The sequence below is a fragment of the Photinus pyralis genome, unplaced genomic scaffold (assembly GCF_008802855.1).
Source record: "Photinus pyralis isolate 1611_PpyrPB1 unplaced genomic scaffold, Ppyr1.3 Ppyr1.4_LG9, whole genome shotgun sequence".
Taxonomy (NCBI): Eukaryota; Metazoa; Arthropoda; class Insecta; order Coleoptera; family Lampyridae; genus Photinus; species Photinus pyralis.
Genome location: NW_022170878.1, coordinates 13,168,068 through 13,192,814, shown reverse-complemented (window position 1 = coordinate 13,192,814; position 24,747 = coordinate 13,168,068). Strand labels below are relative to the sequence as shown.

General features: G+C 38.2%; 1 protein-coding gene across 3 annotated transcripts; it reads right to left on the bottom strand.

Moving 5' to 3' along the window:
- Positions 1–252: 252 nt before the first annotated feature.
- On the bottom strand, positions 253–20,042 carry LOC116180579 (sodium-dependent serotonin transporter). 3 transcript variants are annotated; one of them, XM_031500651.1, is made up of 10 exons: positions 19,919–20,042; positions 10,569–10,893; positions 10,206–10,340; positions 5,925–6,135; positions 2,187–2,325; positions 1,780–2,143; positions 1,484–1,728; positions 1,233–1,433; positions 1,019–1,186; positions 253–974 (listed from the first exon to the last, which is right to left on the bottom strand). In XM_031500651.1, exons 2-10 carry the CDS (start codon positions 10,846–10,848, stop codon positions 897–899), a joined length of 1,821 nt encoding a protein of 606 aa, XP_031356511.1. In that variant the 5' UTR covers positions 10,849–10,893; positions 19,919–20,042; the 3' UTR covers positions 253–896. The 3 variants fall into 3 exon arrangements, with proteins under 3 accessions (XP_031356511.1, XP_031356512.1, XP_031356513.1); XM_031500652.1 differs by lacking the exon at positions 19,919–20,042 and adding an exon at positions 18,783–18,870; XM_031500653.1 differs by lacking the exon at positions 19,919–20,042 and adding an exon at positions 17,880–17,939.
- Between the last annotated feature and the right edge of the window lie 4,705 nt (positions 20,043–24,747).

Below are 24,747 nucleotides of genomic sequence, written 5' to 3'. Positions count from 1 at the left end.
AAATCCTCAAACTGCTCTTGAATAATCAATTTCTGTATGATTTAAGATTGCCAAATATTTTAAGTAATTCAAACTATAACCTACAGGATACTTAGAATGCAGGGGTTGTAACTTTGGTAATACAGGCCAAGATTTTCAACCTCAGGTCACTCATCGATTGGTTATTGGAAGGAACGGCTTTTTTGGACACAGGTGACAGATAACAACGATTAAACAAAAATAATTTATTAATAAAAAACTATACAAGGCCTTTCTAATAATAGATTTATGGTAACGTCATGGTTGTAAGCGTTTTAACGCATAAACTAATCGATTTTCTGCGCTGGTGTCTGTCGCCTTATGGCTGTTTAAGTGACCAACACTCGCAGAGACTTGTCAACAGAAAATGGGTACTAATTTTTATGTACACCTTACGCAGACGACGATTGTATTTAGCAACAACAAACATTTAAGTAAATATTTACAGCTTATTTTAAGGAACTATTTACAATTCGTTTTTTCTTGGCTTGTCGCTCAAGAAACGGATCGTATGAATTAGCCGCGGCTTTCCCTTAGGAAAAAAATGGCTGGGTTTTTTCCGGGAACGAGCATTATTGTTAGGCCTTAATTAGTAAGGGCAAATCCATGGCATCCGTTTTCTTGTACAGGCAACTAGGCTACAGACGAGGAACAACAATTTTTGTTTGTTTGTTTATGTATGTATTCAATGGCTGCTCCTTTGGTAATTGGAAATAAATACACTTAGTTAGCCTATACACTTACTACGTTTAACTTGTATAAATCTATCAAACGGGGGTAGGTAAGTTATGGCCGTCAATTTTACCTACCCATTGAAATTAAAGTCGGAAGGGTTAAACTAACCATTCCGTCGTGTAGGCGCTTTTAGCACAGAGGGGTCACACTTCCGTACCTCCACAGTATGTTAGTGTGCTGTTTTCTGAGGAGTGCTCCGCCGTCCACATCATTTTCCACCTCTGCAAAATAACAGTGAGATTAATTCGGTCAAAATTTGACGAACCTGCGACACATTTCCCGGGGTAATTACAAATTTATACACGATATACAACGGTATGCATATAATGGAAGACCCCGTGAGTGCATATCCGACGTACATCGACCATTGCGGGTACTCATACTCGGTTCCCAACATGTCGGCGTGCCCCAACAGGGAAAATATAAAAATTGTCTACAACAATCGGTAAGTGTCAATTGAGACCACTGTGGAATACTACCAAGAGGAATACGGGACTGATGTACTTCCAGCTCAGCCTCCAGAACAGGCCCGGTCGGTGCCCGAGCATTTTCTCAATGTCCCTGACAAAGTTGTCGGTGCCATAAAGCCAAAAAACTCCGGCGGCTTCCACGAAAACCACGAAGAGGATCGCCAGTCCAGGCCCGTAGACATTCAGCATGTTCACCAGATACACTCCACCCTGCAATGCTAACTTTACCAGGCTGACTGTCTGGGGGGGGTGTAACTTACGTAGGTTGTCGTGGGCAAGGCACAAATGTAGATACCAAAGAGGAGAACGGCCACAAAAATCTCCCTGTGCCGTCCTAGGAGTTTCGGGTACTCGTCGCAAAGCGCCGTTATCATCGCCTCCAGACCGCCAAACGTGCTATCTAGGCCAAGCGTAATTAACATTAAAAAGAATATTATGGACCAAAACACTGATCCGGTCATTGTTGCTATTGCTTCTGGATACACTATAAATACAAGGCCAGGACCTGCAAGCGGATGATGTTAGTCGAGCATCCGGTCGAAGACCATCGACTCACCTTCAAGGCCGACCATTTCGATACTCTTATTTTGTACATGCGCCATATAGCCTAGCACGGAAAATATAACGAAACCGGCCAAAAAGCTTGTTAAACAATTAATGCTACTTGTTAATATTGCGTCTCGATAACAATTATTGTTAAATTTGTTGTAGCTTGAAAGCGCGAGTAGGGTACCGAAGCCGGGACCGAGCGAGAAGAATATTTGGGAGGCGGCGTCTATCCAAACCCTCGTGTTGTACAACTTGTACCATTCGGGCGTCAGATAGTAGCGTATCCCCTCGGCCGCGCCCGGAAGGGAAACTCCTCGCGCCAGCAGGATGATTAGGACGACGTAGGGCGCGAGAGCCGTAAACCAAACGGCCTGAAACATCCTCGTTTTTAACCGGACGGACGTGTCGTATTACCTTTCCGGTACTCCGCACTCCTTTCCACAGCGAGAAGTAGACCAGGATGAATACGGAGAAGACGCACATCGCTAACGCGGGTTTGACGGGTCCCATGCGATCTAGCCCATCCGATCGGTATTGTTCGAGCACCTCTCGCCTGAAAGTAGTCGATCTTAGTATCATTTCACTTACGGACAGAAGCGGGGCCCTTGAATGGGCTAATGTTCCTAGATACAATCCTGATGTGGTGGAATTATTTGCCTGAATCATATCCAATTGTTGATAAGAAAGCTTAAAAACTGCCAATTTTGCCGATGTGTCTTGTCGGTTTCGAGAGAGGTGAAATGTTCAATTCGGGTTGAGCCGTCGTAGAGCTCAAATCTAAGTAACCAGGAGAACAATTCGCTTTTGAGTCTTGGTGGAGCTCAAGTCTAAGAAATCGTAATTAAAATTAACACAAGGTCGTCCGTGAGTGCAAAGCCTGTAGCTAATCGAATTCGAAACGTCAGAGTCACGATTGATGGAAAGAGTAAAGGAGAATCCAAGAAGAGCGGTTAATGAGACAAAGGAGCAAATAGAAAAAATAAAAGAGAAGATGATGGAGAAAATAGGAGGATTAAGAGTGGAAATGGCGAGAAGGAAGAAGCAATGAGATAAGGAACAGGACTTACAGAAGTGATAACTAAACTCGAAGAGCAAAATAAGATCTTTGATAAGGAAACTTGAAAACTGCCAATTTTGCCGATGTCGGTTCCGAGAGAGGGGAAATGTTCATTTCGGGTTGAGCCGTCGTAGAGCTCAAATCTAAGTAACCAGGAGAACAATTCGATTTTGAGTCTTGACGAAGCTCAAGTCTAAGAAATCGTAATTAAAATTAACACAAGGCCGTCCGTGGGTGCAAAGAATTCGAAGGCCTGTAGCTAATCGAATTCGAAACGTCGATTGATGGAAAGAGTAAAGGAGAATCCAAGAAGAGCGGCTAATGAGACAAAAGAGCAAATAGAAAAAATAAAGAGAAGATGATGGAGTAAATAGGAGGATTAAGAGTGGAAATGACGAGAAGGAAGAAGCAATGAGGAAAAGGACAGAAGTGATAACTAAACTCGAAGAGCAAAATAATAGGAGAGAAAGGGAAAAAATAGAGAACAACATAAGAACAAAAGAGGGCGGTTATGAGGGGAAAGCACAAGTTAAAGAGGAACGGGATATACACTGATGACGAGTTGATATATGAAGATGGAACGGTACAGAGAGAAATTAGAGAGGTTGCGGAAAGAGGAAACGGCAAGAAACTAAGATGATGATACAGAAAACAAATGGTAGAAGATGAAGAAGAATATACAGATGGAGTACCAAAAAAAAAAAGAATTAGTGAGAACAGAGTAAAAGAACGGGAAAAGAGGGATAATAAATAAATAAATAAATAAATAAATAAATAAATAAATAAATAAATAAATAAATAAATAAATAAATAAATAAATAAATAAATAAATAAATAAATAAATAAATAAATAAATAAATAAATAAATAAATAAATAAATAAATAAATAAATAAATAAATAAATAAATAAATAAATAACAGCAAAAGAGCGAAATAAAAATGGGCAACATGAAAATGATATTTTGGAATGTAGCAGGGGTGGCTGGTAAAGACGCTCAATTTTGGGAATTTTTAAGAGGATCTCATGTCGTGGGGATGATATAATCATGGATAGAGGAAAAGAATTGGGAGAAAATAATGAACAGGAACCCGCATGAATGCATGTGGAAGAACCAAATTGTGGAATTTGAGGGATATATACAGGCGAGAGCAAAAGCAGATATCTATATACAGAGGTTAAAAAAAAGGAATTGGGAAAAGGAAACGAGAGATATCAGACGAGTAGAAGTCGAGGGGAAAAAATGAGAGCGATAACAATATACAACAGAGAAGGAATAAAAAGGGGCTAACATTAGGGGATGGTTTTAATTCCAGAACAGGAATTAAAGAAAAATGGGTAGAAATTGGAAAAGAAACACAAGAAAGTACAACAAAGAGAAAGAATTGTTATTTGAATTAATTTTAAACGTAAATATGGAGTGAGACAGGGACGGACAATTCACATACGTGTGAGGAAGATGGAGGTTGATAATGTAAGTTATAGAGTACTGGACGAAATAGACGAATTTAAGGTTTTAAGGATAGACAGTTATGGACAAGAGACACGGTGGAGCTGTATAGAGAGGGCCTAAATGAACAAGGAAAAGAAATAGGAGGAAATACAGAGAAGGGGTGGAATAATCTAAAGGAGAGTATTAAAAAAGTAATGGCGTAGAAACAAATAACTGAAGGGGAAGGGTGACAAAAATGAAGGAGTAGTGGAACAAAGAGAGAAGAGAGAAATAGATATAGAGAAAGAGGCGAGAGAACAGCAAAAAATACAAAAGAGTATGTAAAGAGAAAACGAAGAGAAAATCAGGGAAATAAAAACAAAAAAAGGATTTTTGGAAGGTGACGAACAAAGAAAAAAGAAGGGGGAGGAAAATACAATTGGAAAGCAATAGCAAGAAGAGGTAGAAAGAGAGAACGTTGAAGAAGATGAGATAACAGGAAAGGCAACACAGCAGAGTAGCAATTAAAAAGACCGACGAAAGGAAACGTGCCACGGAGAGAAAGAGACACGGAAGAGAAGAGGGTGTTGGAGGAAATGCAAATGGGCTTCAGAAAAGGGAGGGGAACGATCGACTGCATATATGTATTATACAGATTGGTGGAAAAGGAATTGGAGAAAAAGGATGGTAGTTCGGCGACGCAGTAATCATGGCAACGGAGGTAGAACACATAAAGGAAATAATGGGAAGAGGTAAAAAGCTCAAAAATTGTGCATTTCCTTACACATACCACACGACCTTCAATTGCTGGGGTCCAATGGGCAGATAAGAGAATTAAGGAGAAGATGAGGTGGAATTGCAGAGGGGGAGAGGTGCTCATGTGCGGAACGGAGATATGAGGATAGAAGGAATGGGAGGAAATGAAAGAAGTACAAAGAAGATATTATAAATGGGGTTAAACGGAAGAAGGACACCAAATTGTGTATTAGAGGAAAAAACCAAAAAGGGAGAAATTAAGGATGGTGTAGGGGTTCAGGGCGGTAAGAATAGAAGAAACGGCCATAGAGAAAGTGAATTGGTGAAAGAATGCTTGACCGCGAGGATAAAGAACTAAAAATTAAACATTACGAAAGATACAGACGGGCTGAGGTCGAAAAGAGAAGGAAGAAGGAGAAAAAGATGGAAAATGAGTTAGAAATCTTGCACAAATAGCACAACAGAGGGTGAGGATAGAGAGCGCAGAAGGAACTAGTAATTATAAAGGTCTAACAAGACGCATCTCTACCGGTTAAGTTTCCATACTATCTGGTGATCTAGTGGAGGAAGCAAAAAATTCAGAGAAAGAGCAAAAAGTAGGAATTATTTTTGGCCTAAAAAATTTCCGAGTTTACTTAAAAAGTTTTTTGTTTGAAGAAGGGAGATTCAACCCCCTTTTATTGTAAAGATCTATTACACGACGGTGCAAGGATTATTCGTTTCATTTATGTTACGATCGACTCCATTGTACTACACGTACTGAAAAGTATTCGCTGACGTTAATCCGGCCTAATCCCAAGATGCTCGATGTCGGAAATTATCCTCGGTGTTATATGTAAATTAGCGTACCTACAGACTTAACAGAAATGACACGGATTCGAGCATTACAAACAAAGTTATTGCACTTACTCGAAAAATTCTCGGGCTGGACTAGTGGAATTAACAAACGGATCGAGGGTGGTGACCGGTCTGCAGTTTTTTGTATTCCACACGTTGTCGCATCTCGTCCACGGAAGCTCCGATTGGAAAGAGGCAATTAAATAGTAGACCGCCCATCCTATTATGGTGTTGTAATACATTCCCATATAAACATCTATTAGGCATATGGCGTAGCCGACACCTAAAATCGAAAATCCGTAAAGATAAAAGTAATTCATCGCATTTCATTTGAAATTATAATATTTTTACGTCCATTCGCTTAAAAGCAGAACTATTTCTCTCAGTCAAGGCCCGAAGATAAACTGGTAATGAATTGAACATGAGCCAAAATTACAATTCCACTTCTAACTAAAAGGTTTCTGTTGTTTTTCGCACGTCTTTAACCAAATAATCAACTTCTATTGGCTCCCGCATTGATTCTATATTATCTCTTTTAAAAGGTAAGTTCAATTGTTGGCAAATACCTACGTACATACGTCAAAAGCTCCTCCACAAAGGAGAAACTGTTCAAGTACGAGAAGTAATTGGAAAATGTGTGTGTGCCATTGTGATAGATGGAAGTGCTCGACGTAATCATCGTTTTGTTTAATATTTCCCATAGCTCCGATCACTTCTTTCAAAAGGGACGTAATGAAACGGGATCCCCCTTTATTTTAAATTAAAAACAATGAAACGCTCTTTGGGCTTAATCGCCAATTTATTTCTTTTACATCGAAACCGACGCCTTAAATATTTCCTTTGCTTACGATACGAAGTAAATACCTCGTGGGAGCGTTAGAATTAATTATTTCGTTCATCTCTCGCAACGGTTCTTTTGTGCATAAAGTTAGAACATTTCAATTAGGGTGGGTTGTCGATGGTTTTACAGTATCATTTTGACCTGGAAGGATACCAGGGTATCGGTCCGGTAGCCAAAACAGATTCTTTCAGGATCATCTCAAAGATTTGGAAAGGGGAGTATTCAGTTCAGAAGAGCGTCCTTCATTGACTACCCCCAATGCCTATTACCCAAGTGCAAGGGTTGTTGGCACCCCTCTCCCTTCCATGTGAATTCTGACAATGGAGTCTTCACGTCTACCCGCACAATCCCACCCTTCCCTGGGTAATCTTTCCCAATCTTCCTTTCAACCACGTTCACATTCCCGAATGCACAATTAAAACTAACCCTCCAGATCTTCCGTTTCGCTCTTCTTTATTTGTGAACCACTTGGTCTTTCGAGTTGGAGTATCTTTTTCGCCAATTTTTCACTCCAAAACTTAATTCCTTCCTCTTGTCCATTGTCTTCCCGATTTTAAATCTTCTTCGCTAATGACGTTTCGTGGTCTTCCGTTCCCAATTTTGCCCATTGGTTCCTCCGATACCTAGGTACATTAAAGGTCTCGAATTTATCACATTTTCGATCTCGATAGGAGCTATAGCCAAGCCTGGGAAACGTTTCCTTTAGAAGAAGGTAGTAAAAGTCCCTCCCCTATTGTGACGTCACAGTGCCGCGTTCCGATTGGCTGCGCCATATTGTGGCGGTAAGTTTAAAATTGTGCTGGGGATTTACGGTAAATTTAAGTTTTAATTTGTGCGGAAGACTTGAATCGTTTACTGTGATTGTAAATATACACGGTGTCCATTTTTCGAGTGCCACTATGGGGATCTCACTTATCTTAAGAGATAGAAAGTTGGTTAAATGAGGGCAAAGTTGCCAATTTTCGTGCCGAATAAGAATCTGAAAAGAAATTTGAAATATCTCCAATAGTTTTGAAGATATATATATAGATAGATATATTTCTGATTTTCGTTTTTAATTTTTTCATGATAAGCTAATCGTAGTAGACATTTCTAATTAACACATTATTCGGACATTTTTTAATGGAGATTTCAAATATGGCATCCTGTTTTTAATAACTTTCAAGATGACGGAGAAACACGTGGCAACTTTAGTTTTTCTTATGGGCGCCATTTTGAATTTTCACATTTTAAGATTACGTCTTTTTTTCTCTTTACAACGATATATCACACATGGTGGTTCAGTATCACATTTTTTCTAAAAATACAATTTTTAATTTGTTGAGAAGAGTGCTTTGTAAAAAGAAAACGTTCATTTGTTGAACAAATGTTTGACAGTTTCTTTTTCCAAAGCACTCTTCTCAAAAAATTAAAAATTGTATTTTTAGGGATCGGTCGCGTTCTAGAATCGACGGTGAATCGAATAAAAACGCGCGAGGCGAGGCGGCACAGCCGCCGAAGCCGAGCAATGCCTTTTTTTGCGTCGCAAATGAGCGAGGCGAAGCCGAGCAACGAGCAATTCTACCGAGCATCTACCGTTAACCTACCCCTACCCCCCCCCTCCTCCTTGCATACAGATGGCACTTTTTCCATAATTTGGCGTTAATTCGGGAACGTCGAGGGTTAGAACGATGCGGTTTTTATTCTGGGGTCGTATTTGTATCCCTCGACTTCACATCCGACACTCCCTCCTCCCCACCTCTCCTCATCGGTAGATTTCATATTTTGGCGTTTATTCGGGATCGCCCAAAGATAGAACGATGCGGTTTTTTACGTCGGTCTCCTAATTGATCGGTCGCGTTCTAGAATCGACGGTGAATCGAATAAAAACGCGCGAGGCGAGGCGGCACAGCCGCCGAAGCCGAGCAATGCCTTTTTTTGCGTCGCAAATGAGCGAGGCGAAGCCGAGCAACTGGGCAAAGATTCTACGCGAGCAATTCTACAAAAACCGGGTAGCATCTACATTATGATTTTACGTTAACCTACCCCTACCCCCCCCCTCCTAATTGCATACAGATGGCACTTTTTCCATAATTTGGCGTTAATTCAAAAACGTCGGGGGTTAGCGAACGATGCGGTTTTCGATGTTGGTCTCCCACATTGCTCGTCCACATTTTAAAATCGACGGCGATTTCGGTATACGGGCGAGGCAAGGCCTTCTTTTGTGTTTCAAACTGCGAGGCGAAGCCGAGCGATGTGTCAACGGCTCTACGGTTCTATAAAAAGCGTGAGGCAGGATGGCAACTACTTTAGGGTCTTATGTCCCCACCACCCCCACACTTCATTGCTTTCGGAATGCGCATTCTTCATATTTTGACGTTTATGCGGAGACGCCGAGAGTTAGGACGACGCAGTTTTTTACATTGGTGTCCATTATTACTCGTCCACATTTTAGAATCGATGGCAAATTGGGTACGTGTGAGAGGCGAGGCGGTGCGGTCGCAAAACGTAACTTTCTTATTTTCGGCGGTATTTATGAGAAACGCATTCTAGCGGAGACTTAAAATGCGAAGCATTTTTACCAACCTATACGATGAAATTGACTAAAGAAGAGCTGACCAATATGTTGGTCCTTTTTAAGCCGAATCGAATTGTGCCGCTTTTTTACCTTATACAATACGACATGCAAATGTCCGTGTCCGTCGTTGCACCGAATTCGGCGGGTGATACCAAAACGGCGTCGGAAACGGTCGGAGCGAGCGCAGCGAGCTCCATTCCGATCTAGTTTATCATAAAAAAAATTAAAAACGAAAATCAGAAATTTTCGTTTTTTTGCGACATCTTCAAAACTATTGAAGATATTTCAAATTTCTTTTCAGTTTCTTATTCGGCACGAAAATTGGCAACTTTGCCCTCATTTAACCAACTTTCTATCTCTTAAGATAAGTGAGATCCCCATAGTGGCACTCGAAAAATGGACACCGGGTATAGGATGTAATGAAGGATCGATGATTTTGTACCGGTGCCAATAGGTCGTTAACTGATCGGTCATTTTGTTCCGATGGGACCAAATTGACATTGCACAAGGTGTAATGATAGTTATACATAGGGTGTTTGTATTAAACCATTTTGCTCCGGGATGTCATAATGGCACTAATCTACCACCCATTCATTTCTGCTGAGGGCATTTTGAGGCCGGTTGTCATAGTGATTATGTGACAAAAAGGTGATATCTTCGTGTAACAACTTATGACGTCTCGCTTTACATTTGTTTTTCCTGCAGCTCCCTACATTGTGACCGGCATTCAAACATATATAGCAAAGTCTTTTTTCGCGTACAATTTGTTCCGCAGATTTCGTCTTCAAATTCTCGCATACATAAATCTTCGCCACATTCTGGGCATTTTCTTCAAATATTACCCCATCTGTGGTGGATAGAACTTCTATACTACTTACATTTAAAATGAAAAGTACTTAATAGTTTTACACAGAAAACCTATTTAATAGCAATAACAAGTGAAAAAAGCACTCACCTTTTAAAGCAGGACAAATTCTCTTCCATATTGTTAGGCACCCGCTTCTATGAAATTGCCCCAACGCCAATTCCATATAAAATAACGGCAAACCGCCAAATATTAGCATGATTGTATATGGAATTAAGAAGGCACCTAAAATGATTACGAACGTCTGTTACAAGACGAATTACCGCTCCATTGATAAAGTTGAAACTTTCGCATTATAAACTGATTACAATTTACATTCGTCGTCGTAATTCAATAAGTTTGCGTAAGCGACGAGATGAATACGGTGTAATGAATCAATTTGTAATCCGACCTACTTAGAAAAAAAATCGTACGCCATCCAATATCGAGATGTTGGATCTTTTGCGCGCTTACCTCCTCCATTTTGATAGCAAATGTAGGGAAATCGCCAGACGTTGCCCAAATCGACGGCGAATCCGATTACCGCCAGTAAAAACTCGACCTTCTTGTCCCATGTTTCCCTACGGCGGTCGGGGGTTAGCGCGACAACAACGACCCTCGTTACGTCTTTGGCCTGTTTGTTGGGGGTGGTCTTCTCCTGTTTGCCGTTCGCCTTCTTCTCTTCGTCGGGTTCGGTTTCCGTTTTACCGTCGCCGGCGCCGGTTTCATTTTCGTTCGGTTCGGACGCGGCCATTTCTTGATTGTCGCTACCACCGAAGCGTCGCCGTTAAACGCATCTCTGGAACAATGAATTCTGTGGTTAATAACAATGTCCCATATTTTTAATCATGGATGCTTTATGTTTGGCAATTCAAATTGAAGCAACATTTTTAAAAACGATTTTTAGAATGGAATATGATCCATGTCGATTCATTATCGCCAATGAGTAATCGTTTATCGACTTGATGGTAACCTGATGGCGCCCCGATGTCGCTCTAGATTTCTAAAAATATTATCTGCAACATTAAAAAACTGAAAACACTATGGGAAGAGCTATAGGTGTTTCCCAGAAAGTTCTTGAAAGGCTTTGAAACAGACTAAAACGTAGTTTCGGGCACTTTTAGAACTTTCGATACTGAGAGAGCTCTAGGAAGTGCAAATTTGTATTCCTGAAATGCGCTCTTCTCTTCACAATACCTTCCTATAGTCACAAAAACACAGTAAGACTTTCTGCTACGTTCGTTTTGAGTAAATCAGCGAATTTTGTTATTATTTCACAATAGCATCGCTTAAATTCATCCCTTAATAGTAAACTATAATTATATCAAAAGTTCCCCTACGACAATCGGAGAAAAGAATATTTTACGGTCGGTTGCCACCTTTGATCCGTTTACCTACTAACGAATTACAAGGGTGAGGATGAGCTTGAATGAGATAACCGCTCGATGAAAGGGAAGTAGGCTTTAATCTGTTCAGGTAAGATAAACTCGGTTTATGCTAAATTAGGTACACTTGCAGACTCTTCAACTGCCAATATTCTAGATCGGATAACCGCTACTAAATGCAAATGATGTACGTAATGGCGACAAACAGCAGTTCGAGTGATCACTTCATGCTGCGATTACGGCTTTGGCTGACGTATTTACTAAACCTTTTATAAAAATAGACGTGCCAATTTCATCCGCGGTTTAACCCATTTTCCGCTGCCTTTTTTTTTTAAGGGAACTAAGTTGACAATCACAAAACGAAGAAACGCAATACTAGCAAAGGCCCCTAAGTCTAGGGAATTACGGAACCGGAAACGGCAACAGAACACGAATAACCGATCGGGATATCTTAAGAAGTAGAAGATTAAGACCCAAATTTTTCTCACTTCAGTGTGTAATCTGGGGGGGACTTAGTAACGAATATCTTACGACCGTTGTAGGGCATGAAGATTGATTTTTTCTCCCTAAGGGTATAGCTTGCAGAGTATGCGATACTCCCCAGGCCCCCCGATGATACGTTCACCCTCAAAACGCTCTGTCCTAAGTTATTTTTTAATAAAATTGGTCTAAGTGTTAAGAGTAACTACTACACATTTTGGGGAAGACTGTAGAACCGGGGGGTCTGAAATACCCCCCAGGCAAAGTGGCCCATCATCATTTATCAACCACTGACATAAAGACCTTCGTACACGGGGGTGGGGGGGGGTTCCATACCCCCCAGACCCGCCGGTACAACGTTCACTCTCAAAGCGTTCAGTCTTAAGGCTCTTTCGAAACAATTTGGTGTAAGTGCTAAGTGTATTACACATTTTGGGGAAAAATCTAGAACCGGGGGGTCTGGGGGTATGGAATTAATGGTTTGAATGACTTAAAAAAATTCGCAAACTTGAAGCAGACGGAAGTGTATTATTAAAGGGTTGTTTAAGGGTTTGTTACAGATTATTTAAACATAATCTATCAAAGAAACGAAAATGTTTACTGTATATCGAAAGTTACAACCCTTATAGTTTGAATTACTTAAAATATTTGCGAATCTTAAACCATACAGAAAAACATTATTGAAGGGCAGTTTGGGGGTTGTTTATACATTATTCAAACATAATCAATCAACGAAATAAAAATGTTCGGTGTATTACGAAAGTTACAACCCCCGCATTCTAAGTATGCTGTAAGTTATAGTTTAAATTACTTAAAATATTTGCCAATCTTAAACCATACAGAAAAACATTATTGAAGGGCAGTTTGGGGGTTGTTTATACATTATTTAAACATAATCAATCAACGAAATAAAAATGTTCGGTGTATTACGAACGTTACAACCCCCGCATTCTAAGTATGCTGTAAGTTATAGTTTCAATTACTTAAAATATTCGGCAATCTTAAACCATACAGAAAAACATTATTGAAGGGCAGTTTGGGGGTTGTTTATACATTATTTAAACATAATCAATCAACGAAATAAAAATGTTCAGTGTATTACGAAAGTTACAACCCCCGCATTCTAAGTATGCTGTAAGTTATAGTTTAAATTACTTAAAATATTTGCCAATCTTAAACCATACAGAAAAACATTATTGAAGGGCAGTTTGGGGGTTGTTTATACATTATTTAAACATAATCAATCAACGAAATAAAAATGTTCGGTGTATTACGAACGTTACAACCCCCGCATTCTAAGTATGCTGTAAGTTATAGTTTCAATTACTTAAAATATTCGGCAATCTTAAACCATACAGAAAAACATTATTGAAGGGCAGTTTGGGGGTTGTTTATACATTATTTAAACATAATCAATCAACGAAATAAAAATGTTCGGTGTATTACGAAAGTTACAACCCCCGCATTCTAAGTATGCTGTAAGTTATAGTTTAAATTACTTAAAATATTCGGCAATCTTAAACCATACAGAAAAATTATTCAAGGGCAGTTTGGGGGTTGTTTATACATTATTTAAACATAATCAATCAACGAAATAAAAATGTTTCTGTATTACGAAAGTTACAACCCCCGCATTATAAGTATGCTGTAAGTTATAGTTTGAATTACTTAAAATATTTGGCAATCTTAAACCATACAGAAATTTATTATTCAAGGGCAGTTTGGGGGTTGTTTATACATTATTTAAACATAATCAATCAGTGAAATAAAAATGTTCGGTGTATTACGAAAGTTACAACCCCCGCATTATAAGTATGCTGTAAGTTATAGTTTGAATTACTTAAAATATTTGGTCAATCTTAAACCACACAGAAATTTATTATTCAAGGGCAGTTTGGGGGTTGTTTATACGTTATTTAAACATAATCAATCAACGAAATAAAAATGTTCGGTGTATTACGAAAGTTACAACCCCCGCATTCTAAGTATGCTGTAGGTTATAGTTTAAATTACTTAAAATATTTGGCAATCTTAAACCATACAGAAATTTATTATTCAAGGGCAGTTTGGGGGTTGTTTATACATTATTTAAACATAATCAATCAACGAAATAAAAATGTTCGGTGTATTACGAAAGTTACAACCCCCGCATTATAAGTATCCTGTATGTTATAGTTTAAATTACTTAAAATATTTGGCAATCTTAAACCAGACAAAAATTTATTATTCAAGGGCAGTTTGGGGGTTGTTTATACATTATTTAAACATAATCAATTTGGTGTAAGTGCTAAGGGTATTACACAGTTTGGGGAGGACTGTAGAACCGGGGGGTCTGAAATACCCCCCAGGCAAAATGGTCCATCATCATTTACCAACCACTGACATAAAGACCTTCGTATACTGGGGGGTATTCCATACCCCCCAGACCCCCCGGTGCAACGTTCACTCTCAAAACGTTCAGTCTTAAGGCTTTTTCGAAACAATTTGGTGTAAGTGCTAAGGGTAATACACATTTTGGGGAAAAATCTAGAACCGGGTGGTCTGGGGGGTATGGAATACCCCCCAGGCAAAAGAAATAGTCCATCTTCATTTACCTACAACTGGCATAAAGCTCTTCGTACAGTGCTAAGGGTGTTACACAGTTTGGGGAAGACTGTAGAACCGAGACGAGACATGAGACTTTTATTTTATAATTTTATACAATTTCTTCAAATAACACCTGCTTTTATTGAGAAATTAATATGCTCTAATTCGGTCCATTGAGGGGTCAAAACGGCAGATACGCAACTGCGTCATATTGACAAGTAAATGGCATGAGCCTACCAACTTACCTGCCCTATAACTTAATTATAACTTCGAGAGCTTTACTAAGATCAATTAATTTAAGCGTAAATGCATTATATAACTGTTTGATGTTTCGAAATATAAGAAAAAAGATTACGTATAACGTACAGCTAGCGAGAAGGGTGGATACTTCCCATTAAAGGAAGCCGAAGTGAAAGGACGATGATCTACCAGGATAATGGTGGAAACGCAGTTAGGGAAAATGATGGCAATCGAACACGTACAAACTTGTCGTCGTATACAGATTTTTTTTTATTTACACGAGCGTAGTCTTTGTCTTCGAATCGGCACGCGAAACGAATCGAAATTAAAATGTACCAAGATAATTAAATTGAATACCGGGCGCCTCCCGTTTGTGCAGTATGAATTTGTCAGGGTTGGTCAGTTAATTGATTTGCAAGCAGGGCACTTAATCGAAGTGAGCTTTCAATATTAACTTTGTTTACTTTTATAGCGGTGCCTTTTCATATTTTTATATACACCAACCCTTATTATTTACCCAATGAAGTACTCAATATAAATTTCGGTCATATTTTTTATGCCGCGCACACGGAAACGAAACTTTATGGGGAAAATTGATACTAACGTTTAAGTTTGATTTTGCGACGTTAAATTTCATGCGACGAAAAAACTCTTTTAAGTGTCGTTTCAAAGATTTATAGAACAGTAGGTAGGTACTAGAAATAAGGTGGATCAAAGTGGATTTTAGAAGGGTAGGAATATACAAGATCACTTGTTTACGATAGCACAACGCACTGAAAACATACAAAAATACCTAGCGATTTTCAATTTGGAAAAGACCTTCGATTGAGTGACAATGGAAACAATACGAGGAAACAAAAGTGTGATGGGCAATGAAACGAAAATACACTTGATTGTGGTCTACGAGAAGAGGGGTAGGGGTGGTAATTAATTGCGGACGAAATTTTAAATGCAGTGCCTAATAAAGTACAAGAAGTCACTAATATGTGCAGAAAACGACATAATGCAAACTTAATTACCGAAAGAGGAATTAATGAAGAGGAACATGAAAATAAACATAGAGAAGATAACAATAGTGGTTCAAAGGGCTGTAACTTTTGAACTAGTAGCCCAATCTTGGAACTGTTTGAAATTATGGATTCTACAGGCCACATTCTATAAGAAAAATTTTTTTCCGGGTCGATATGAGACAATTTTTTTTTCGGGGCTCAAAAAAAGGCAGTGTATAACCTTCGTTTTTTACCAAAAATCGACTACACCAAAATTTGTCGGGAAAACACTTTTTCTTATTAATTTTGGTGCGTAGAATCCAAAACAATTAGTACTTTTTCGATCAGACTTCTCAATCCAAGGTTATAGACTAGAAACCAATTTCGAAAAAAAATTCAAACGGCTGTAACTTTTGAACTAGTAGCCCAATCTTGGAACTGTTTGACATTATGGATTCTACAGGCCACATTCTATAAGAAAATTCTTTTTCCGGATCGATCTGAAACAATTTTTTCTTCGGGGCCCAAAAAAAGGCAGTTATTTACCTTCCTTTTTTACCAAAAATCGACTGCACCAAAATTTCTCCGGAAAACATTTTTCTTATTAATTTTGGTGCTTAGAATCCAAAACAATTAGTACTTTTTCGATCAGACCTCTCAATCAAAGGTTATGGACTAAATAAAAATTTCGACTATGTATATATAAAGTTCAAAGGGCTGTAACTTTTGATCTAGTAGTCCAATCGTGGAACTGTTTGAAATTATGGATTCTACGGGCCAAACTCTATAAGAAAATGTTTTTTCCCGGTCGATCTCAGACAATTTTTTCTCCGGTCTCAAAAAAAGGCAGTGTATTACCTTCCTTTTTTACAAAAAATCGACTGCTGCAAAATTTTTCGGGAAAACACTTTTTCTCACTAATTTTGGTGCGTAGAATCCATAACGATTCGTATTTTTTCGATCAGACCTCTCAAAGCCCGCCAAAAACCTTCCGTGCCCTCCCTAGAATCATACAAGCCTCGTAATCACTGAAGGGACCTAGAAACATACCGGAAGACCCCCCCCCCTCCCCGCTCCGAAAAGTGCCCAGAGGGTTCTGAGAGGATAAATGATTTTTGACAAAGCTCCGAAAAGCTTTAGAAATGACCTGAAAGCGACGAAATGCTCCGAAACGGCCCCATAGAGCTCTGGAAATCGCCTTGAAGGTTATGGAAAGCCTGAGTGTGTGTTTTCTAGAACCTCGTCAATTGCCAAGAAGTTCAAGGAAAGTACCAAAAGACCTTTTGCACTTTCCATACTTTTAAAGCATACTTATTCTTGATATTTTAATACTTTTTATGGCCACTCCACGGTAGCCAGCTATCACTATTGCGCTACAGGTCGTTGCCTGGCTCGAATCTGCTTTAGAAAGGCTCTAAAAAAGGTAATTTGCGCAAGAAACTACTGTTAAAGACTCAAGTTTACCGTCACCCCTGCATTACATCGAGTATCGACCTTTTTTTTTTATTTTATTATCCCTCTCTTGTTTTGGACCCTCAACAGGCATGCGCCCAATTACAGAGTGACCCGCATAATGCTACTTAGAGGTGCCTCTGCAGAAGGTCTTAAGTTACTCCGGTATTTACCTTACGAATTAGGAAAACTGCATGAAAACCTAATTCGGAGTAGCCGGTAGAATGCTCGGAACTGGTCTAAGGTAATTTCCATCTCCGCCACAGATGAAAAATTCACCTCAACCCAGGTTCGAACACCCGACCTCCGGATTATAACCCAATGCTCTACCACTGAGCCATAAATCCGCCTACGTAATTAATTTATACTAATTAATACATGATTCGTGCACCCCCACTAATAAACATATTTTGAAATATATTTTTGTTTTGTTTTATGGCACAGTTGTGTATTTCTTTGTATTAAATGAAAGTCAAATAATTTAAAGTGTTACAAAAGCTACACAAGTGTTCGTTTTGTCCAGGTTAATCCCAAATAATTTCATTTGCTCTGTTTGATCTCAAATAAAGGACGTAATTACAGACTGTGCTTATTTTCCAGTGTAAAATTCAATGCTGATGGGAAAAAGGGAGCTTTCTCATTTAAAAACTTACATTTGCGCTATATCATAACTAGGTGGCGAATTTTTCCTCTCTTCCCTTCACACATTCTTTAGACCTTCTTCCTTTACATCTTTTTCACACTTTCCTCCTTTTGCTTTGATTTTTATCTTCTTTACGGCGTTCGCGCCTCCTCCATCATCAAAACAACTTTCTTTCGCGTTTGCTTTTTACCTTCTTGGCACTTTTCTTGTCTTCCGCGCTTTCTAAGTGAACTTTCACGCCATACGTCCCTCGATACAGCTGTTTTCACGTTATAATTCTAAAGCGAAAGATGCAAATTAGCCATTTTCAGCGTGTAAGATTGAAATTTTGGCCTTTTAGTCCCCTAATAATAACTCGATAGCTGAAGGCTGTTTGATAGCAGACGATATAGTTAAAAAGTTCATTGCCAAATCATTTGCATATGAAGAGGTAGTCATACAAAAACTTCAGCAGTAATCCTTGGGGAGATCCTATTTTTTGAGAAGTACTGAGGCCGGAAACCATTAATTCAAGAAAACTCTATAATTAAGGTAACGAAATTCTTTGAGATTTGACCGGCGCAAGTCACGGTTGCATAACAAGCACAACCCAAAAGTTGTAATGTAATTTAAAAAAGATAATTGGCACATATACCTCAACCCACCCACCCCTTCGCCGAAATACAATAAACGCCAAATGTGCGGCACGTAAATTATGGATCAATTAATGTTGACTGGCAACCAAATTCGTTTCCGACGAAAAACAATTAATTTACGACTATAATTGTTTACTCTCATATGTAATATAAACAAGTAAATCAATGAAAAAGGGGTGCAATTAATTAATAACCCAATCCTATAGGGAAATGAGAAAAATTCCCCGAAACTTGTTTGTACCTACGTTTCATTAAATGTAATCAGTTTTTAAACTTACCACCTTTGTTTTATTAACGGATCACTAAAACAGAGACCGACCCCCATCGCTCCTGGTACTAAAAAAAAAACACACTCGCACAGAGAGACGCTATGCAAATGCAATTAATGATGCGTAGACAAACGAATTGCGTTTTCGCAATTAAGGGGAATTTACGAACGTTTTCCACTTTTATATTAGCGCGATCATTAAATAATTGAGAAGAATTGCTTCCACTACAACGCGGATGATGCGCCTTTATTTTTTTTTGTTCCGTTTGAGCCAGATTCTGAGCAGAATTCTGGCACCTTTTAATTTCGGAGGGAAGTCCCAATTGATTGCTTAATTTGATTAAATGAGTACGTGCGACGCGGCTTCTTTCTATACTAACAATTGTTAGTTCACCGATTTTGCACTTATTATCCAAAGTTTGCGTGCAAAACATGCGTGTAATAGAGAAATCTAAATCGGCTAATTAAAATTGATAGCAGAGGTCGCGGAATAGATCCATGAGACACTCCTTCAATACCCAATAGAGACGTTTAATTCGATTTTAAGGAGCGCCATTGGTCTCATTACAATTTTTGGTGCCCTGTTCCAGTTTTCGCCAGATAAAGGTTCGATCACCCTCATTCCAGCGTATTAGCGGTTTTGCTTATCACAAATAATCTAGGAAGGAGGAGAAGAACTGGCAAATTTGCATAAGTACAAAACGTAATTGTTTAATAAACAATTCAGTGAACAGCTAATTTACATTCCCTCTGGTATTGTGGGTTTATGCTAATTAAACCTAAAAAAACGCTTTCCAACAAATTAAAGAATGGACAGTGACGCCGTTCAGAATTTTAACTTCTTCGCGTCGCCCCCCGTGTTATTAAAATATGCAAAACGGGGACCGTCAATTGCAAGCAAAGTGCAACATCTCTTTAACGACTGGATATTGAATTTTATTTGTCGCTTTGAATGGATCCCTTAATAAAGGGCGCATTATAATATGAATGTGGTGCATATTCGTTCGTAGGTGATGCATTAAAATCGCCGTCGCCGACGCTTTCGCCTCACAATGCGTCGCGAAACAAAGTTGGAACGGTAAAAATAACACTGGACGGGGGAGATAAAATAAGGGGTTGATGAAAGTGTATTCAAGTGAAAATTACCTTTAGCTCGGAGGCGGTTTGTCAGGTGGCATGATCACTCGCGTGAAAATCGTGTCGGTGACGGCGGCGTCGGTGGCGTCTGATGGTAGCAGGAAGGACGTCCGTTAAGATTGAAATCGCGTCGCCAACTGCGCTCTTTATCAGTTAAATTTCAAACTTCAAATGATACGTCGGATGGCACCTGCGCTGCGATCCAGCGCGCCTTTCCAGCCTCACGTTGTTTTACTAATTTTGTTTGGAAAAAAAAATCAAGCCACATTATTAAAATTATCGACAGCCGACCGTCAAGAGATATGCTAAAAATAGTAAAATAACTAGCGCACGCCTTCGTATGAGGGTTAATTTTTATCATACGCGATTACTTGTAGAATCAAGTAGGGGTAATTAACCCACTTGTCGAAATACAGGCAATTATCAGCAGTCAGAAGTAAAGCAGAAGTCATGCAATTACCTGTAACGAGAAGTAAGGGAACAAACTACATCAGGAATTCCCAAACTATTTTGGGTCAGAGACCACTTTTCCAAAATGAACCGGCACCTAAGACCCCCACAGCCAAAATAATTTAAAAATTTTGCCTTTTTCCTATTGATACCAAATACTTACCATGTGAGTAAACTTTCTCATCATAATTTAACAAAATAATTATAGACCACAACATTACATATAGGACTGAATATAATCATAAAATTCGTAATTTTAAAATCAAAGGGAACCTTAACCTTAAAGAGCAATTGAAAGGTTGCTTATGGATCATTTATACAAAATCGATTAACAAAGTACAAATATTTGATGAACTACAAAAATTACAACCCCCGCAATCGAGGATTACTATACATATGAGACTGAATTTTCTAATAAAGTTCGCAATTTTAAACCCAAAGGGAACTTTAACTTTAGAGAGCAATTTAAGGGTTGCTTATGGGTCATTTATACATAATCGAATAATGAAATACAAATATTTGATGTACTACAAAAATTACAACCCCCGCAATCGAGGATTACTTTACATATGAGTTTGAATTTTCTAATAAAATTCGTAATTTTAAACCCAAAAGGAACTTTAACCTTAGAGAGCAATTTAAGGGTTGCTTATGGGTCATTTATACATAATCGAATAATGAAATACAAATATTTGCTGTACTACAAAAATTACAACCCCCGCAATCGAGGATTACTTTACATATGAGACTGAATTTTCTAATAAAATTCGTAATTTTAAACCCAAAGGGAACTTTAACCTTAGAGAGCAATTTAAGGGTTGCTTATAGATCATTTATACATAATCGATTAACGAACTACAAATATTTGATGTACTACAAAAATTACAACCCCCGCAATCGAGGATTACTTTACATATGAGACTGAATTTTCTAATAAAATTCGTAATTTTAAACCCAAAGGGAACTTTAACCTTAGAGAGCAATTTAAGGGTTGCTTATGGGTCATTTATACATAATCGAATAATGAAATACAAATATTTGATGTACTACAAAAATTACAACCCCCGCAATCGAGGATTACTTTACGTATGAGTCTGAATTTTCTAATAAAATTCGTAATTTTAAACCCAAAAGGAATTTTAACCTTAGAGAGCAATTTAAGGGTTGCTTATGGGTCATTTATACATAATCGAATAATGAAATACAAATATTTGCTGTACTACAAAAATTACAACCCCCGCAATCGAGGATTACTTTACATATGGGTCTGAATTTTCTAATAAAATTCGTAATTTTAAAACCAAAGGGAACTTTAACCTTAGAGAGCAATTTAAGGGTTGCTTATGGTCATTTATACATAATCGAATAATGAAATACAAATATTTGCTGTACTACAAAAATTACAACCCCCGCAATCGAGGATTACTTTACATATGAGACTGAATTTTCTAATAAAATTCGTAATTTTAAACCCAAAGGGAACTTTAACCTTAGAGAGCAATTTAAGGGTTGCTTATGGGTCATTTATACATAATCGAATAATGAATACAAATATTTGATGTACTACAAAAATTACAACCCCCGCAATCGAGGATTACTTTACATATGAGTCTGAATTTTCTAATAAAATTCGTAATTTTAAACCCAAAGGGAACTTTAACCTTAGAGAGCAATTTAAGGGTTGCTTAAGGGTCATTTATACATAATCGAATAATGAAAGTACAAATATTTGATGTACTACAAAAATTACAACCCCCGCAATCGAGGATTACTTTACATATGAGACTGAATATTCTAATAAAATTCGTAATTTTAAACCCAAAGGGAACTTTAACCTTAGAGAGCAATTTAAGGGTTGCTTATGGGTCATTTATACATAATCGAATAATGAAATACAAATATTTGCTGTACTATAAAAATTACAACCCCCGCAATCGAGGATTACTATACATATGAGACTGAATTTAATAAAATTCGTAATTTTAAACCCAAAGGGAACTTTAACCTTAGAGAGCAATTTAAGGGTTGCTTATGGGTCATTTATACATAATCGAATAATGAATACAAATATTTGATGTACTACAAAAATTACAACCCCCGCAATCGAGGATTACTTTACATATGAGACTGAATTTTCTAATAAAATTCGTAATTTTAAACCCAAAGGGAACTTTAACCTTAGAGAGCAATTTAAGGGTTGCTTAAGGGTCATTTATACATAATCGAATAACAAAGTACAAATATTTGCTGTACTACAAAAATTACAACCCCCGCAATCGAGGATTACTTTACATATGAGACTGAATTTTCTAATAAAATTCGTAATTTTAAACCCACAGGGAACTTTAACCTTAGAGAGCAATTTAAGGGTTGCTTACGGTTTATTATTGGGTTAAATTGTTTGTGCTAAGGCAAGATTAGGTCAAATGGTAATTTGTAAACCATCAGGTGTAATGCAGTTTCCTAGCTTTCCACGTTTCCCCTCCTAGTAATGTAGATGCAACTAACTCGTACGGTGCGCCCACACTACGCGACGTGACTAACCCATACGGTCAACCTATACCTGTCCGTGTTGTCAGTTTTCAAAGTAGTTCCAAGCTGAACTTGAACGTTAAATCTTATAGATAAACCACGCCAAAATACCTGCGGCGAGAGTTTGGAAGTTTGTGGACATTGACCTTGCGTGGTATCCGAAAAGCTAACATGCCCTTGTCAAAAATTGACTTTGCATGTTCGTTAAAATTATCGCCGGCTGCAATCAGTTAAGTTCTCCAACCCGAAAAAGATATCCCCGCTTCATTCTCATTAGCGTCGACGGAAATTTCCTTTCGAAATTGGGCCGATTGCGCGTTCGGGATAAGGGATTAGGTGATTAAGCAGAAATTTCGGACTAATTCCTTAATTTTCTACAATAATTAACCGACAATAAACTACCCTAAACAAGTAGGAATCGGGCGGCCGTAGCCAAGAAGTGGAACAATTCCAATTTTCAATTTGCGTCCGTTGACAAAGCATTCGGAAAGTAATTAAGTTATATAAATCGTTGTTTTGAGCTAACGAAGTCGACCCCCGGTCATTAAAATCAGGAAATTATCGCGAACACTCGAAATATGTTGGAGGGAAGCGTAAAAGTCCTTTAATGGAAACTGAGGCGCGTTATTAGTTTGGCGTTTTCTGGTAGCTCAATATTTATTATAAATCAAAGCGGGTTCTATTTTATTTCCATTTATGATCAGGCCATTTAGTATTCAGCGGCGTTTGCGGATCTAGTGGATGTAGACGACATGTGCATAAAAATGCAAACTTCTACGTATTTTACATATTGTAATAGAAGTGGAATTTTTGTTATAACTAAATTGGGTATTTAAATTCCTTTACCTCAAACTATTCAATCGAATAGTGATCAATTTTGAAATAAAATGGAGATCCAACGGAATGCTATACAAACAGCGCCATTTAACGACATTGAAGGAAAACAACGCGTTTTATTCCATCGTACTGAAAATATCTGTGCTCCACGATCCTCCTTAAACCCTCTGAAACACAAAAAACCTTGTAAGCATCTAAACCCTGAGAGTCCCTGTTACTCCTCTTGTACTGGCTTTAATAATCCTAAATTCCACAAAGATTTACCCAATTAATTTAGAGGTTTACAACAAGAAAAAACCTAAATCCGATGCATCAAGTGTAAATTCTAAAGACCATGGCCTATTGATAGCTGACCTAACCTGAAGCATGAGCATTGAAACAAAGGTTTTTAAACCTTGTGAAATAGAATCGGGATTCTTGCAGCTCGACATTTGAAATAAAAAAAACTGAAACCCGATGCATCAAGTTTGAATTTTGAAGACCATCGCCCACCGATAACTTACCAAACCTGAGCCAAAAACCTAAGATTTTTAAGTTGAACCTGTAGTAAGAAATGAAAGCAGGATTTTAAACCTAAAACGAAAAAACAAACTAAGTGTGAATTCGGAAGCCGATGGTCTATTGACAACTTACCTAAGGTGAGGCATGAGTCATAAACCTAAGGTTTTCAAGTTAAACCTTGCCAATTGTAGTCAGACAAAGAAGAAAGATTCTTGCAATCTGAGATTGAAATAGAATGGAAAACTAAAACCTGGAGCTTGAAACCTAAATGGCCTCGTGGATACTTTGACATATAAGAAACACGTGTCGCCAAGCTAAATTTATTTATATTCACGACTGCATGTGATACCTAACGGAGGAATTTTACAACATGTACCACAGCGTACATTTCTACTTTATCAATTTCGCTTTTTCTTAAATCTTAGTCCCAGGTGCGGGATTAAACCAAAACGTAATATGCTTGTCCAGCCGGCCCAGGAGGTATTTGGAGTGTCTCAGTAAGTTTGGAAGTTCGGAAT